Source organism: Oncorhynchus mykiss, chromosome 3, assembly GCF_013265735.2.
Source record: "Oncorhynchus mykiss isolate Arlee chromosome 3, USDA_OmykA_1.1, whole genome shotgun sequence".
NCBI lineage: Eukaryota > Metazoa > Chordata > Actinopteri > Salmoniformes > Salmonidae > Oncorhynchus > Oncorhynchus mykiss.
The window spans coordinates 44,073,616-44,089,877 of record NC_048567.1 but is presented as its reverse complement, the minus strand read 5'-3'; the positions used below and the strand labels follow the sequence as shown (position 1 = coordinate 44,089,877).

At 44.1% G+C, this 16,262-nt stretch overlaps 1 protein-coding gene across 3 annotated transcripts in view; it reads right to left on the bottom strand.

The window, feature by feature from the left end:
• Positions 1–14,056, bottom strand: part of LOC110504116 (histone deacetylase 4) — a 132,284-nt gene extending 118,228 nt beyond the window's left edge. For 2 of the 3 annotated variants that reach the window (XM_036974162.1, XM_036974170.1), the window contains exon 1: positions 12,502–14,054. In XM_036974162.1, coding sequence (XP_036830057.1) covers positions 12,502–12,505 — 4 coding nt within the window. In that variant the 5' untranslated portion in view covers positions 12,506–14,054. Of the gene's footprint in view, positions 1–12,501 lie in introns of all 3 variants that reach the window. The other variant, XM_036974177.1, reaches the window with a different exon arrangement.
• Positions 14,057–16,262: the final 2,206 nt, after the last annotated feature.

The following is a 16,262-nucleotide window of genomic DNA, read 5'->3' as shown; positions in this document are numbered from 1 at the left end:
GGCCGGCTGGCTCCAGAACAAACTCACCCCATTAATACAAGTGCAGTAGAGGAGCGCCACGGCAATCAATGGCTGGCGGTGCTAATGCCATGGGACCAGGGGAATGAATACCCAATTACAGCCACTCATCCTCCCGCTGTAAGGGCCAGCGAGAGCCGCAGAGAGCGCCAGTGTAATCACTGCTAAACAACCGGGGCACTCAGGGGCTAACCCTGCATACCAAAGAGCGCCATAACTCTACCTACATGTACATATTACCTCAATTACCCTCGACTAACCGGTGCCCCCGCACAGTTTTTTTTACTGCTGCTCTTTAATTATTTGTTACTATTATTTATTTTTGTTTTAGGTATTTTTCTTGACTGCATTGTTGGTTAAGGGATTGTAACTAAGAATTTCACTGTAAGGTCTGTTGTATTCGGCGCATGTGACAAATACAATTTCATTTGATTTATACAGGCTAGCTAGAGTCTTTGGGATTTGGTTAGCGAAGCAAGCTAGCTAGCTAACGGGAGTGACGTATTGATAGTGCGGAGTGGTGTCGTTTTCTAGTAACCTTTTTTGCTTTCGTAGAATTGGCATAAAAGAACTGGAAAGATGGAAGCGGAGTGTGAGTGCATTCCCTCCATACTGCTTTCCCCTGACTGTGTTTTCAAATTGTTGCAGATGAGTGAGAGGAGAAGGCCACTGTAGACTATTGTGATAAACCCTAACACGGAAGTGGAGAATTGTATAAAGGATTGTATTAGGGAAAGGCATACACGCAACCGAACACGCAGGCATGCATCCGCACACACAGACATACACACACCAATATATGTGCACACTCACACTAACCTCCAAATGTACACACACACACACCGTCACTGCATTAAACACTCACACAGACACTCCAAGCGGATCCTTCAGTCTCACACACAAAACATACATACCCAAATTGCACACATACCAGCCTCCTTCCTAGATAGGCAGGACAAAGAGCAATCTATAAAAGCAGCGTTTAGACTAGGGCTGGGCGAAATGGCCTAAAAATCATATCTCATTTTTTTCAAACTTATGGGTGTTTCACAACACACATATTCTTCAAAGTAGCCACCCTTTGCCTTGATGACAGCTTTGCACACTCTTGGCATTCTCTCAACCAGCTTCATGAGGTAGTCACCTGGAATGCATTTCAATGAACAGGTGTGCCTTGTTTAAAGTTAATTTGTGGAATTACTTACCATCATAATGCGTTTGAGCCAATCAGTTGTGTTCCACAAATTAACTTTTAACCAGGCACATCTGTTAATTGAAATACATTCCAGGTGACTACCTCATGAAGCTGGTTGAGAGAATGCCAAGAGTGTGCAAACCTGTCATCAAGGCAAAAGGTGGCTATCTAAAATCTAAAATATGAATGTATTTGTTTAACACTTTTTTTTGGTTACTTCACTATTATTCTACAATGTATAACATAGAACAAATAGAACAACTAAGAAAAACCCTTGAATGAGTAGGTGTGTCCAAACTTTTGACTGGTACTGTATATCTCAATTTTTTTTAAATGTTTTCTCTAATAAGCTTTGTTGTACAATTAAAGGTCAAATATACTGCATTTCAAACAGTCAGCAATAATCTAATGAATTTGGGGTTTGTGGAGTTATACGTAGGCTAAATATTTGCCTTCCACAACCACAAGACCCACTAATAATTGTATTACTTTATCAAAAGAGTTTAACCTCTTGAAGCTAGGGGGCACTATCTTTATGTTTGGAAAAATAACGTTCCCAAAGTAAACGGCCTATTTCTCAGACCAGATGCTAGAATATGCATATAATTGACAGATTAGGATAGAAAACACTCAGTTTCCAAAACTGTCAAAATTGTGTCTGTGAGTATAACAGAACTGATATTGCCGGATAAAACCTGAGGAAAATCCAATCAGGAAGTGCCCCTGTTTTGAAACCTCTCTGTTGTTATGCATCTCTATTGCCCATTTAAATGGATATCAACCAGATTCCTTTTTCTATGGCTTCCCTAAGGTATCAGCAGCTTTTAGACATAGTTTCACGCTTTTATTTTGAAGAATGAGCGTGAACGACCACATTGCGTAAATAGATAGGTGGGGGCTCTCAGAGTGAGTTGTGCGCAAAAGAGAAAGGCGGCCATTGTTACTCCCGGTCCTATTGAAAAGCCAACTGTCCTGGTTGATATACACCGCTCAAAAAAATAAAGGGAACACTAAATACTTTGTTCTTTACATAGTTGAATGTGCTGACAACAAAATCACACAAAAATTATCAATGGAAATCAAATTTATCAACCCATGGAGGTCTGGATTTGGAGTCACACTCAAAATTAAAGTGGAAAACCACACTACAGGCTGATCCAACTTTGATGTAATGTCCTTAAAACAAGCCAAAATGAGGCTCAGTAGTGTGTGTGGCCTCCACGTGCCTGTATGACCTCCCTACAATGCCTGAGCATGCTCTTGATGAGGTGGCGGATGGTCTCCTGAGGGATCTCCTCCCAGACCTGGACTAAAGCATCCGCCAACTCCTGGACAGTCTGTGGTGCAATGGTGGATTGCGAGACATGGAGCGAGACATGATGTCCCAGATGTGCTCAATTGGATTCAGGTCTGGGGAACGGGCGGGCCAGTCCATAGCATCAATGCCTTCCTCTTGCAGGAACTGCTGACACACTTCAGCCACATGAGGTCTAGCATTGTTTTGAATTAGGAGGAACCCAGGGCCAACCGCATCAGCATATGGTCTCACAAGGGGTCTGAGGATCTCATCTCGGTACCTAATGGCAGTCAGGCTACCTCTGGCGAGCACATGGAGGTGCGTGCGGCCCCTCAAAGAAATGCCACCCCACACCATGACTGACCCACCGCCAAACTGGTCATGCTGGAGGATGTTGCAGGCAGCAGAACGTTCTCCACGGCGTCTCCAGACTCTGTCACGTCTGGCATGTGCTCAGCGTGAACCTGCTTTCATCTGTGAAGAGCACAGGGTGCCAGTGGCAAATTTGCCAATCTTGGTGTTCTCCGGCAAATGCCAAACGTCCTGCACGGTGTTGGGCTGTAAGCACAACCCCCACCTGTGGACGTCTGGCCCTCATACCACCCTCATGGAGTCTGTTTCTGACCGTTTGAGCAGACACATGCACATTTGTGGCCTGCTGGAGGTCATTTTGCAGGGCTCTGGCAGTGCTCCTCCTTGCACAAAGGCGGAGGTAGCGGTCCTGCTGCTGGGTTGTTGCCCTCCTACGGCCTCCTCCACGTCTCCTGATGTACTGGCCTGTCTCCTGGTAGCGCCTCCATGCTCTGGACACTACGCTGACAGACACAGCAAACCTTCTTGCCACTGCTCGCATTGATGTCCCATCCTGGATGAGCTGCACTACCTGAGCCACTTGTGTGGGTTGTAGACTCCGTCTCATGCTACCACTAGAGTGAAAGCACCGCCAGCATTCAAAAGTGACCAAAACATCAGCCAGGAAGCATAGGAACTGAGAAGTTGTCTGTGGTAAGCACCTGCAGAACCACTCCTTTATTGGGGGTGTCTTGCTAATTGCCAATAATTTCCACCTGTTGTCTATTCCATTTGCACAACAGCATGTGAAATTTATTGTCAATCAGTGTTGCTTCCTAAGTGGACAGTTTTATTTCACAGAAGTGAAGTGACTTGGAGTTACATTGTGTTGTTTAAGTGTTCCCTTTATTTTTTTGAGCAGTGTATTATTGAATAGATATTTGAAAAACACCCCGGGGATTGATTATAAAAAACGTTTGACATTTTTCTGTGGACATTATGGATATAATTTGGAATTTTTGTCTGCGTTGTCGTGACAGCTCTTTCCGGTGGATTCCTGGGCATAACGCACCAAACTAATGGAGGTATTTGGATATAAAAAATATCTTTATGGAACAAAAGGAACATTTGTTGTCTAACTGGGAGTCTCGTGAGTGAAAACATCCAAAGATCATCAAAGGTAAACTATTAATTTGATTGCTTTTCTGATTTTCGTGACCAAGTTACCTGATGCTAAGTGTACTTATTGTTTTGTTGAGCGATCGATAAACTTACACAAACGCTTGTATTGCTTTCGCTGTAAAGCATAATTTCAAAATCTGAGACGACAGGTGGATTAACAAAAAGCTAAGCTGTGTTTTGCAATATTGCACTTGTGATTTCATGAATATGAATATTTTCTAGTAATATTATTTGACTGTGGCGCTATGCTATTCAGCGTTGCTGATGACAATTATACCGGATCCTGGATGGGTGGTTCAGAGAGGTTAACCTGCTTTTTTTTGCAATAATCACTAATCTGCCTTTCATGTCTGTCTATGAACATGCCCTTTTTTTGTTACAAATTTAACTAGAACCATGCATAATGCACATTTACTAATAATTACTACAATGAACACGGGTCTTATCAACAATCTCTCAAGCCCACATGCTAGTGATTAGCCAGCTAATCTTTATATTTCAAGGTTAGCCAACTTGGATCTATTTGCTAGCTAACAAGTGTCATAACTCTCCTGTGAAGATCTGAAGGATCAGGTTACAGTGGGTCCGCTCCACAGCACCCTCTCTCTCCCGCAGAGGTGGAGGGGGCTGCTTTATGGCGGTCATAAAATACTCTGCTTCTGGGCTCTAGTATTTGAGATTGGAATTTGACTGTGGAACACAGAGAGACACTTGGACATCAAAAAGTTGAATAAATGAACAGTATTTCTGTATTCCAAGCAGTTGGAGTGGCCCGTGAACACTTAAGGAACAGTCATGTCAAGTTTGTTTCATTTGGTGACCTCATGAAGGACAGGAGACACACATGACTGTTTATTTGTTTGCATACACTTCTCAATTATGGGGTTTGCATCTGAATGTTATTTAAAATAAATGATTAAGCATAAGAATACTTTTGGAAAGATAACAATGTGATCTTAGTCTTCTAAATGATAATTGTTATTCATAGTAACTTATGATCAGTCAGTGGCCACGCCCCCGTGAGCATAGACATTACACGGCGTCATGGAACGTCCCCTTTTCTACTAAAGCATAAAACCCACTTCCCAACTAAATTTACATTAGACCAGAAAACACGGAAGCGGTTGGTACATGTTGAAATGGGTGGCAACTTTACCAAAGGACAAGACCAGAAAACGTGGAAGCGGTCGGTACATGTTGAAATGGTTGGCAAGTCGTCCCATGGACATGACCAGAGAATGTAGAGATCATTCACACGTTGAAATGGCTAAGAAATCTATAAACTAAAGAACAATTTTTCAGGCTGCAGCTGTTTAAGTACTTTAGTCTGGTAAATGCAACCTGATGTATCCATTATAACAAGCTACAACTACGAAAGACTTAGATCACTGGTGGACAAAACACAGACTTTCTGTCGACAATCTATCCAGCAGACGGACTGGCGATCGCAGGGAGGGACAACCAAAAGCATACACTATGTAAATTGCAATTTATTTTCGAGTGAGCGGTTGTTCATGTTCAAAATATTAGCATTTCCATGGGGGTAGCTATCGACTGTATGTACGGGGGTCCACTCAGTTTCCTGCTCTTGAGCTGGCCCCACCCCTTCCCTTTGTCTATCAAGCCGTCATATCTGCTTAGCCCACCAGGGACTTTTCAGTGTATCATGTCAGTAACCAAGATATAACCATTGTGTGTGTGTTTATATAATTCTGTCATTGGTTAGTTAGTAAATAAATAATTAAGCCAATTTGAATATCGCTGATTCATGATTTATGATGCTATGGTTCATGGCAGATATCCAAGGGTTTGTTACATTCAGGAATGAGACTGATGAGGTAATAATACATTAATAGTAGACTGTAATAGTAATAGTAACCGATAAGATAATAAAATATCTGAAGAGTTATATTCAGGAAATTGCAACTCAATAAATAACATTTTCCCGTGGTGCCCCGACTTCCTAGCTAATTACTATTCCATGATTTGTTTAATTACACAGAGAATTGAATTGATAATATAACAGTCTACATTTAATGACAGCAAACTTCAAAACACAAGGTTGAACAGTTAAATTGAACAGTTGAACCCTTGAACAGTTGAACCCTAAAGCGCAGTGCGCTTTAAAATGTTTTTATTCTGTAATAACAAGGACATGTTTGACTTTCAGAAAAAGATATTGGTCAAGCTCAGGCACATACATTTTTTGCATGTGTTTTACAACCTGTTAGGTGCATAATCCTAACAGGGTGGAAATTTGGAGTGAAGTGAACAAGTCCCTCCTGCAGCAAAGCACCCCCACAACATGATGCTGCCACCCCCACAACATGATGCTGCCACCCCCATGCTTCACGGTTGGGATGGTGTTCTTCGGCTTGCAAGCGTCCCCCTTTTTCCTCCAAACATAACGATGGTCATTATTGCTAAATAGTTCTATTTTTGTTTCATCAGACCAGAGGACATTTCTCCAAAAAGTACGATCTTTGTCCCCATGTGCAGTTGCAAACCGTAGTCTGACTTTTTAATGGCGGTTTTGGAGCATTGGCTTCTTCCTTTCTGAGTTGCCTTTCAGGTTATGTCGACATAGGACTCGTTTTAACTGTGGATATAGATACTTTTGTATCTGTTTCCTCCAGCATCTTCACAAGGTCCTTTGCTGTTGTTCTGGGATTGAGTCGCAATTTTCGCATCAAAGTACGTTCAATGTCTAGGAGACAGAACCCGTCTCCATCCTGAGCGATATGACAGCTGCGTGGTCCCATGTGTTTATACTTGCGTACTATTGTTTGTACAGATTAATGTGTTACCTTCAGGAATTTGGAAATTGCTCCCAAGGATGAGCCAGACTTGTGGAGGTCTACAAAATGTCTTTATGAGGTCGTGGCTGATTTATTTTGATTTACCCATGAGGTCAAGTAAAGAGGCACTGAGTTTGAGGGTAGGCCTTGAAATACATCCACAGGTACACCTCCTATTGACTCAAATTATGTCAATTAGCCTATCAGAAGCTTCAGAAGCTTCAAATTATGTCAATAAAGCCATGACATCATTTTCTGGACTTTTCCAAGCTGTTTAAAGGCACAGTCAACTTAGTGTATGTAAACTTCTGACCCACTGGAATTGTGATACAGTGAATTATAAGTTAAATAATCTCTCTGTAAACAATTGTTGGAAAAACTAATTGTGTCATGCACAAAGTAGATGTCCTAACCGACTTGCCAAAACAATAGTTTGTTAACAAGAAATTTGTGGAGTGGTTGAAAGACGAGTTTTAATGACTCCAACCTAAGTGTATGTAAACTTCCGACCTCAACTGTATAACGCCTTTTGGAATTCACATTCTGCACTAAATAAGTAGTTATATTTCAAGGGGGCAGAAAAGGCACTGCAAAGTAGGAATGACCCGCCTACCTTATTTTTCAGAATGACAACGAGTTGGCAATTCCTTTATGTAATTGTTTTATGCTTATTGCACATTTACAGAACACAGACTAGACAGCTAGTATAACAGTCTTTGTCTAAAATGCTGCTAGCGGTATGTGGTACCCCAATGTCGGTTGTGACAAACTGAGCATTCATTTTCCAGAATCAACGTTCATTGATAGTGTCGTTTTAGTAGTGTCTGCTCTATGTGTAATTTTGATAAGTTGAGACATAAAAAGGGGATTGCTGGAAAGGTTCACTCCTCCTCTATTACAGTAAAATAATGCCTCAATGTGTTTTGGTGTCCATACGACTGATTCTGATTTTGTTGGACCAAACCTCAAATGCAAATAGCAAGTTGAAACCGCTTGTCAGAGAGGAAGATGTGATCTCTCAACTTTATTGGTGTGAGAGGCAGGGGGGGGGGGCTTGGTGTGTGTGTGTGTAAACCATAGAGGAAGAGGCAAAGCGAGAGGTTTCACTCTTGCTAATATCTGTCCAAAATAAGGCCAATGCATAAAAAATATATGGCAACTAGAAATCCAAACTGGATAGTCTTCAGAGATAGTTGGGAAGAGTGGAGGGTAGCTGAAGGCTGAAAACATCTTAAAAAACAAATGTAAAATGTACATTACACGACCAAATGTTCGGTCGAACATCTCATTCCTTAATATGGAGTTGGTCCCCCTTTTGCTGCTATAACAGCCTCCACTCTTCTGGGAAGGCTTTTCACTAGATGCTTGCTGCAGGGACCTTCTTCTTTTCATCCACAAGAGCATTAGTGAGGTCAGGCTTTGATGTTGGGCGATTAGGCTAGGCTCACAGTTGGTGTTCCAATTCATCCCAAAGATGTTCGATGGGGTTGAGGTCAGGGCTCTGTGCAGGCAAGTCAAGTTCTTCCACACCGATCTCAACAAACCATTTCTGTATGGACCTCACTTTGTGCACAGGAGCATTGTCATGCTGAAACAGGAAAGGGCATTCCCCAAACTGTTTCCACAAAGTTGGAAGCACAGAATCATCTAGAATGTCATTGTATGCTGTAGTGTTAACATTCCCCTTCACTGGAACTAAAGGGCTTAGCCCGAACCATGAAAAACAGCCCCAGACCACTTTTCATCCTCCACCAAACATGACAGTTCGCACTATGCATTCGCCAAACCCAGATTGGTCTGTTTGGCTGCCAGATGGTGAAGCGCGATTCATTACTCCAGAGAAAGTTGTTACCACTGCTCCAGATTCCAATGGCGGTGAGTTTACCACCCCTCCAGCCAATGCTTGGCATTGAGCATGGTGATCCTAGGCTTGTGTGCGGATGCTTGGCCATGGAAACCCATTTCATGAAGCTACCAACGAACAGTTCTTGTGCTGACGTTGCTTCCAGAGGCAGTTTGGAACTCAGTAGTTGCAACAAAGGACAGACGATTTTTACGGGGCAGTTCTGTGAGCTTGTGTGGCCTACCACTTCGCGACTGAACCGTTGTTGCTCTTAGATGTTTCCACTTCACAACAACAGCACTTACAGCTGATTGGGGCAGCTCTAGCAGGGGAGAAATTTGACAAATTGACTTGACGGTACATACTGCCAATGTTTGTGTATGGAGATTGCATGGCGTGTGCTCCATTTTATATCCCTGATAGCAACGGATGTGCTAAAATAGCCAAATTCACTCATTTGAAAGGGTGACCAGATACTTTTGAATATATAGTGTACATAGCATGTACAACCTGAAAGTAGAAGAATTGGTATTGTTGTCCATTAGTTTATTCCAATTAGGGGAGGGATGGTAGGGTTTGGGGAAAATAATATAGCAGAAAGATAACAGAAAAACATCAGCCTAGGTGTGTGTGCAGTGCCTTTGGGAAAGTAGTCAGACCCCTTGACTTGTTCCACATTTTGTTACATTACAGCCTTATTCTAATGTTGATTAAATTAAATGTTTTCCTCATCAATCTACACACAATACACTATAATCAGAAAACGAAACAGGTTTTTATAAATACATTATTTACATTCAGAATGTTTGCTATGAGACTCAGGTGCATCCCGTTTCCATTGATCATCCTTGAGATGTTCCTACAACTTGATTTGATTGGACATGATTTGGAAAAGGCACAAACCTGTCTTCATAAGGTCCCACAGTTGACAGTGCATGTCAGAGCAAAAACCAAGCCATGAGGTCGAAGGAATTGTCAGTAGAGCTCAGAGACAGGATTGTGTCGAGGCACAGATCTGGGGAAGGGTACAAAAAATGTCTGCAGCATTGAAGGTCCCCAAGAACACAGTGGCCTCCATTATTCTTAAATGGAAGATGTTTGGAACCAGCAAGACTCTTCCTAGAGCTGGCCGCCCGGCCAAACTGAGCAATCGGGGGAGAAGGGCCTTCGTCACAGAGAACCCGATGGTCCCTCTGACAGAGCTCCAGAGTTCCTCTGTGGAGATGGGAGAACCTTCCAGAAGGACAACCATCTCTGCAGCACTCAACCAATCTGGCCTTTATGGTAGAGGGGTCAGACAGAAGCCACTCCTCAGTAAAAGGCACATGACAGCCCACTTGGAGTTTGCCAAAAGGCACCTAAAGATTGACCATGAGAAACAAGATTCTCTGGTCTGATGAAATCAAGATTGAACTCTTTGGCTTGAATGCCAAGCGTCACGATTGGAGGAAACCTGGCACCATCCCTTCGGTGAAGCATGGAGGATGTAGCATCATGCTGTGGGGATGTTTTTCAGCGGCAGGGACTGGGAAACTAGTCAGGATCGAGCAAAAGATGAAAGGAGCAAAGTAGAGAGATCCTTGATCAAAACCTGCTCCAGAGTGCTCAGGACCTCAAACTGGGGCGAACGTACACCTTCCAACAGGACAACGACCCTAAGCACACAGCCAAGACAATGCAGGAGTGGCTTCGGGACAAGTCTCTGAATATCTTTGAGTGGCCCAGGACTTGAACCCGATCGAACATCTCTGGAGAGAACTGAAAATAGCTGTGCAGCGACACTCCCCATGCAACCTGAAAGAGTTTTAGAGAATCTGCAGAGAAGAATAGGAGAAACATCCCAAATACTGGTGTGCCAAGCTTGTAGCGTCATACCCAAGAAAACTTGAGGCTGTAATCGCTGCCAAAGGTGCTTCAACAAAGTACTGAGTAAAGGATCAGAATACTTATGTAAACGGGATATTTCCGTGAATTGTTTTATATATATATTTTTTCAACATTTCTAAAAACCTGTTTTTGCTTTGTTATTATGTTGATTGATTTGGGGGAGATTGATGAGGGGGAAAAATGCTTTCATCCATTTTAGAATAAGGCTGTAACGTAACAAAATGTGGAAAAAGTAAGTTTGTCTGAATACTTTCCGAAGGCACTGTATGTGTGCATGCAAGTCCTTTAGGGTGTACTACAGAGGAAAGAATCACATCAGACTAGGCTAAGAGACTATGTTAAGAAACAGTGACAAAAAACTGACCTTAGATCAGCAGGGTCTAGTACTGAGGGCAAGCTGTGCCTATTCCAAGTGGCCTCTCGGATCATGAGAAAAATCATGGAAGAGTCTGATTTATTTATAGATCAGGGTAAACTATAGCAGCTATTGGTCTGGTATCCAGCCACAGTAGGGATTAGGGATCAACCATGTGTGGTATCCCCTGACATGGTATCACAGAGCCAATGACTCACACAGGTACTTTAGAGGGGGTGGACGAGCCAATCAGGGGTGTGGCACGTGGTTGGAAAAACGAGCGCGTGGTTGGAAAATGGGTAGGGGGCTGAAAGTCGTCCTTTGCATGCATACATGATATATGTGTCCCTGTCTTCTTTCTCTCTCACTCTCTCGGTCTCTCCCTCTCTCTCCCACCTCTCAATCCTCCTCTCTCAAGCCATCTCCCTTCTCTACGCCCCTCTGACTTTTCTTATCCTCCCTCTGCTGCCCAACTCTACCTCTATCCATCTTATGTACAGTATGTAAACACAGCAATCTGTCTCTCTCGTACAGAGATTACACACACACAGTGGATAAATCCACAGTCAAACACGCCCGGCTCAGTCCTAAGGCTCTCTGTCATTGTACCATATCACATAGCACTGTACTTATGCCACTTATTTGACAGATAGCGCTGCACTCCACCAAACGTCACTCAACCACACACTGAAACCCAACCTAACCACACAATCAACCCCAGCCCATCTGCCAGTCAGCTAACAGACTGTTTAGTCTTCACAGTTTGCAATGGGTCGACTGGACATACTAAAACACACGGGGCTAGCAAAATAGATAAAGCTTTTAAAACATCGGACGACACTGTTACATCCCAATGCCAAGGGATGAGCAGTGTTCAATATCAATATCATCTTTCACCCCTTCTTTGCCTACATCTATCTATTCGTCCCTTCCCTCTGTCTTTTTTCGCTCTCTCTATTTTTGTTTCTTTCCATATGGTTGTTTCACACACTGGTTCGGCTCCTCTCTCTCTCTCCCTCTCCCTTTCATTCTCTCCCAGGCTCCGCTCTCTCGCTTTCTTCCTCTCCATGTGGTGCAAGGCAGACACAGTGAAGTGGAACATCGGGGCAGACAGACACACACACAGGAGCATTCCTTAAAAACACAAGACACACCAAGACTAAATCCACCACACACTTCCCAGTCCATGCGGTCACAATTCCAAGATGATGTGACACACATATTGCCAAATATATTAAGAAGCTACGCTAACACAAATAGATACCAAGGAGCAATGAACTACATACGGTGAGACACACACAAACTCTCTATTTCACGCAGACACACTAACACACACCCCCTGACAGAGAGACACATAGCGGGCAGTAGTAGGTATCTGCTCCAGTGAGTGTGAGGCGCTCAAGGCTGCAGAGCGGAGCACGGGATAAAAGACATCCCTACCATGAGTCTACTCAGCCTGTCCACCCACACACACACACACACAAAATGCAAATGGACACACAACAACACTATACTCCGCTATAACAACACACTCACACACACAACCCCAAACGGCATACTTTTGAAAACACAGGCACACAAACACAGAGACACACAGGCGTGGGCACACACTGTACAGCGCAGAGCTCCTCTCACCCATCGGTTGTGCTTTCCGGATGGCGCGTTGCTAACTAGATCTGCTAGAGCAGCCTCACTGATCCGGAGCTCAACTCTCCACCACTGACACAACACACTCAGTAAAACACAGCCTCAGTCCACAGCAGATACCGGAACAGTGATCTCAGTCTCCACCTCTCTGTTTTCTCACACTCACTGTGTTCGGTTCGCTCTCTGGCTGTGTCCCCTCCCCTCTCTCTCTCGCTCTCTCTCTCTCTCTCTCTCTCTCTCTCTCTCTCTCTTGCTGGTGACATCAGAGGGCAGTCTCAGACATGCTGAGTGTTTGTGCGCTCCTCTCCCTCTCTCATTCCTGGAATAGGTTGATTTTCACAGAAAGGACAGACCTACGAGGGGGGGGGGGGATCTCTCGCCCTACCTCCTTCCTTTTGCTCTCTTCTTTTCACCTCTTACTTATACTTTCTCCTTTTGTACTACTCAAAATCTTTCTCTTTCACCCTCGTTTCATCCCTCTCTCCATGCCCTTGCCCTGTCCTTCTGTTTAAGTCTAGCTCTTTTTTGTCTTCTTGTCCTCCCTCATTTCCGTCTCTCTCGCTCCTCGGATCCCTCCGTCCCAATGCTCTCCTTTTCATATGTTGCCCATTTCTCCATCATCACTTTCATAGTCATCCATCTCGATATCCTTCCTTTTTTGCTCTCTCATCCTCTTCTCGCTCTCTCTGTCCCTCCCTCTTTCCCCATCCCTCTCTTATTAAGTCCACATGGGTTGGGTGTGATTCCAGACTGCTATGTGGCCACTGTCCAGACAGTCTGCAGTGGACTCTGGTCTACAGGGAAAGTGCTCTACATGAGATTTACAGATTAGCAAGTCACTGTGGCGAGTGGCTCTGCGAGACGCCGCAATTAGATTGCCTCATTTCCCTCTCTACATCTATCTATAAATCCCTTCTCCAGCTACCCCTTGCCTCTCCCCTTCTGTCTCTATATATTCCATTTGTCTTCCTACATGTCTCCCTCCCTCCCTATCTCCGCAACTCTCTCCATCCCTCTGTAGCAGTCATGAGTTAATTCGCTGGACTAGCTAGTGGAGAGATCGGAGAGAAGAGAGAGACTTGCCAAACCCTTAACTGGGCTGCCTCTTGTACTTGGCTTTCCGTTCATGCACGTCTCTTCACAGTCAAAATACAGTTGTTGCTAACGCCATTGCCACCTCTGGTTTGATGTTGCTACGCTTACCAGTCTCCTCTCCTCAGTCGTCCGTGTCCATGTAATCTTATTTGTTATGATTTCAAAGGCAAAAATTATCCTAGATCAGCACTCCTGCTCTGAGATGCTTTATGGATACGGTTCCAGGAAACACAAACCTATAGTTGGACAACATTCTTCCCCTGTCTAACCGGGTAGAAGTTCCCGAGGTCCTAACTTTCAGGTAGAAAAGTGCTGTGAAGGACCGACACGAGATGCTGTCACGTAGACTGGGGAATCATGCCAGCTCTATTCCTTAAATTGCTTTCTGCAACATTCTAGTTGGCTGAATACTCTGACCACCCACCCATCACCGTCTTGATGCCCTGTTTTACCCTGCCTCTACACACACACACGGCTGTGATTAGGGCACCTGATCTCTGACCTCTAGCGTCCCTGACGTCAAACTCTTACCACAGCTTCACAGTCATGCCACTGATAACACCTAATTGCTCCCACTGACACTGGACCAAAACACAGGGGGGGGGGGGGGGGGGAAACTCTCCTCACACACACAAACACACATCTGTGTTTTCTACCTTACTTCCACATCGTCCCATAAGGAGACAGGTCAGGATGCAAAGTTCCTGGAAGTTTGTCTGCTTTTCCTTAAACCCCCGCCCTAAACACACCTCCACGAGCACACAAACTCATGTTTTTACTTCCCCCTCTGGAGTTAAGCCACCTCGGCTAGACGGAAATAGTGTCAATTTCCCTAGACATGGAAGGTATGGAGATGATTAGGCGCATTCACGAGCCTGCGCCCGTCCAAATTCCATGACATTATTGTGGAGGAAGTCTAGAGCGACAGTGAGGTTTGTTTTCCTCTCCTTCACTGGGGTGTTTAGGGTTTGTTCTCCGTCTGCTGGCATGTGGGAGCCATCTAAACACTTACCAGAACAGTGTGCCATGTGTGTATATTCTGTGTGTGTGTGTGTGTGTGTGTATACCTGCATCCATTTGTGTATGTATTTGTGGTAAATAATGCATCCGGCTTAATGATGCAGTGTGTGTGTGTGTGTGTGTGTGTGTGTGTGTGTGTGTGTGTGTGTGTGTGTGGCAGGCAGACAAGGCTGATGAATAAGTAATGTGTCAGGCGTCCGCTCCACAACAAGAGGCCGCGCTGCATTCCCAGAGGAAAATGACAACTCCAACAAAGAGAGACTTTCAACCACCTCCCTCTCTCCTTCCACTACAGAGGGATGGGGATTTTTATTCCCCCCTAGGGAATCAGGCCTGCCTCCGAATATGTGTAATACAGCATCATTTCTGATTGATTTATATTATTCATAACGCCTTTCTCTCGCTCTCTGCCTCTTCCCCCTCTCTACATTAACCAAGTCACACTAGCCCTTTCAACAGTAGCCCAAGACAGATATACAATAATTGAATTATGGCGCTACACGCCACGTTGAGCTTGCCGCTGCCGGTAGTGAGATATGGCCACCTCTTTGGTTAACGCTGCAACGTTAATAATACATAGACGTTAATACAACGTCAATAATAGATTGAGCAAACTTTAAATGAAATTGTTTGAGTAATTAGAGGGACTTCAGAAAGTATTCAGACCCTTTGACTTTTTCCACATTTTGTTATGTTACAGCCTTATTCTACAATGGATTAAATCCCCCCCCCCCCCCCCCCATCAATTTACACACAATACCCCATAATGACAAAGCAAAAACAGGTTTTTAAAAATGTTTGTTCGTTTACAACAAAAATATATATATATCCCATTTACATAAGTATTCAGACCCTTCAGACCCGAGTATTCAGACACTACTCAATATTTTGTTGAAGCACCTTTGGCAGGGATTACAGCATTGAGTCTTCTTGGGTATGACACTAGAAGCTTGGCACACCTGTATTTGTGGAGTTTCTCCCATTCTTCCCTGCAAATCCTCTCAAGATTTGTCATTTTGGATGGGGAGCATTGCTGCACAGCTATTTTCAGGTCTCTCCAGGTTTTCACCAAGGATCTGTACTTTGCTGCATTCACCTTTCCCTCGATCCTGACTAGTCTCACAGTCCCTGCCACTGAAAAACATCCCCACAGCACGATGCTCCCACCATGCTTCACCGTAGAGATGGTGCCAGCTTTTCCTCCAGACATGACACTTGTGTCTTTTCTAAACTCTAAGTGGGCTGTCATGTGCCTTTTACTGAGGAGCAGCTTCCGTCTGGCCACGCTACAATAAAGGCCTGATTGGTGAAATGCTGTAAAGATGATTGTGCTTATGGAAGGTTCTCCCATCTCCACAGAGGAACTCTAGAGCTCTGTCAGAGGGACCATTGGGTTCTTGGTCACCTCCCTAACCAAGGCCTTTCTCCCCTGATTGCTCAGTTTGGCGGGTGGCCAGCTCTAGGAAGAGACTTGGTGGTTTTAAACTTTTTTCATTTAAGAAAAGTGGAAGCCACGGTGTTCTTGGGGACCTTCAATGCTGCAGACATTTTTGGTACTCTTCCCCAGATCTGTGGCTCAACGCAATCATGTCTCTGAGCTCTACGGACAATTCCTTCAACCTCCTGGCTTTTGC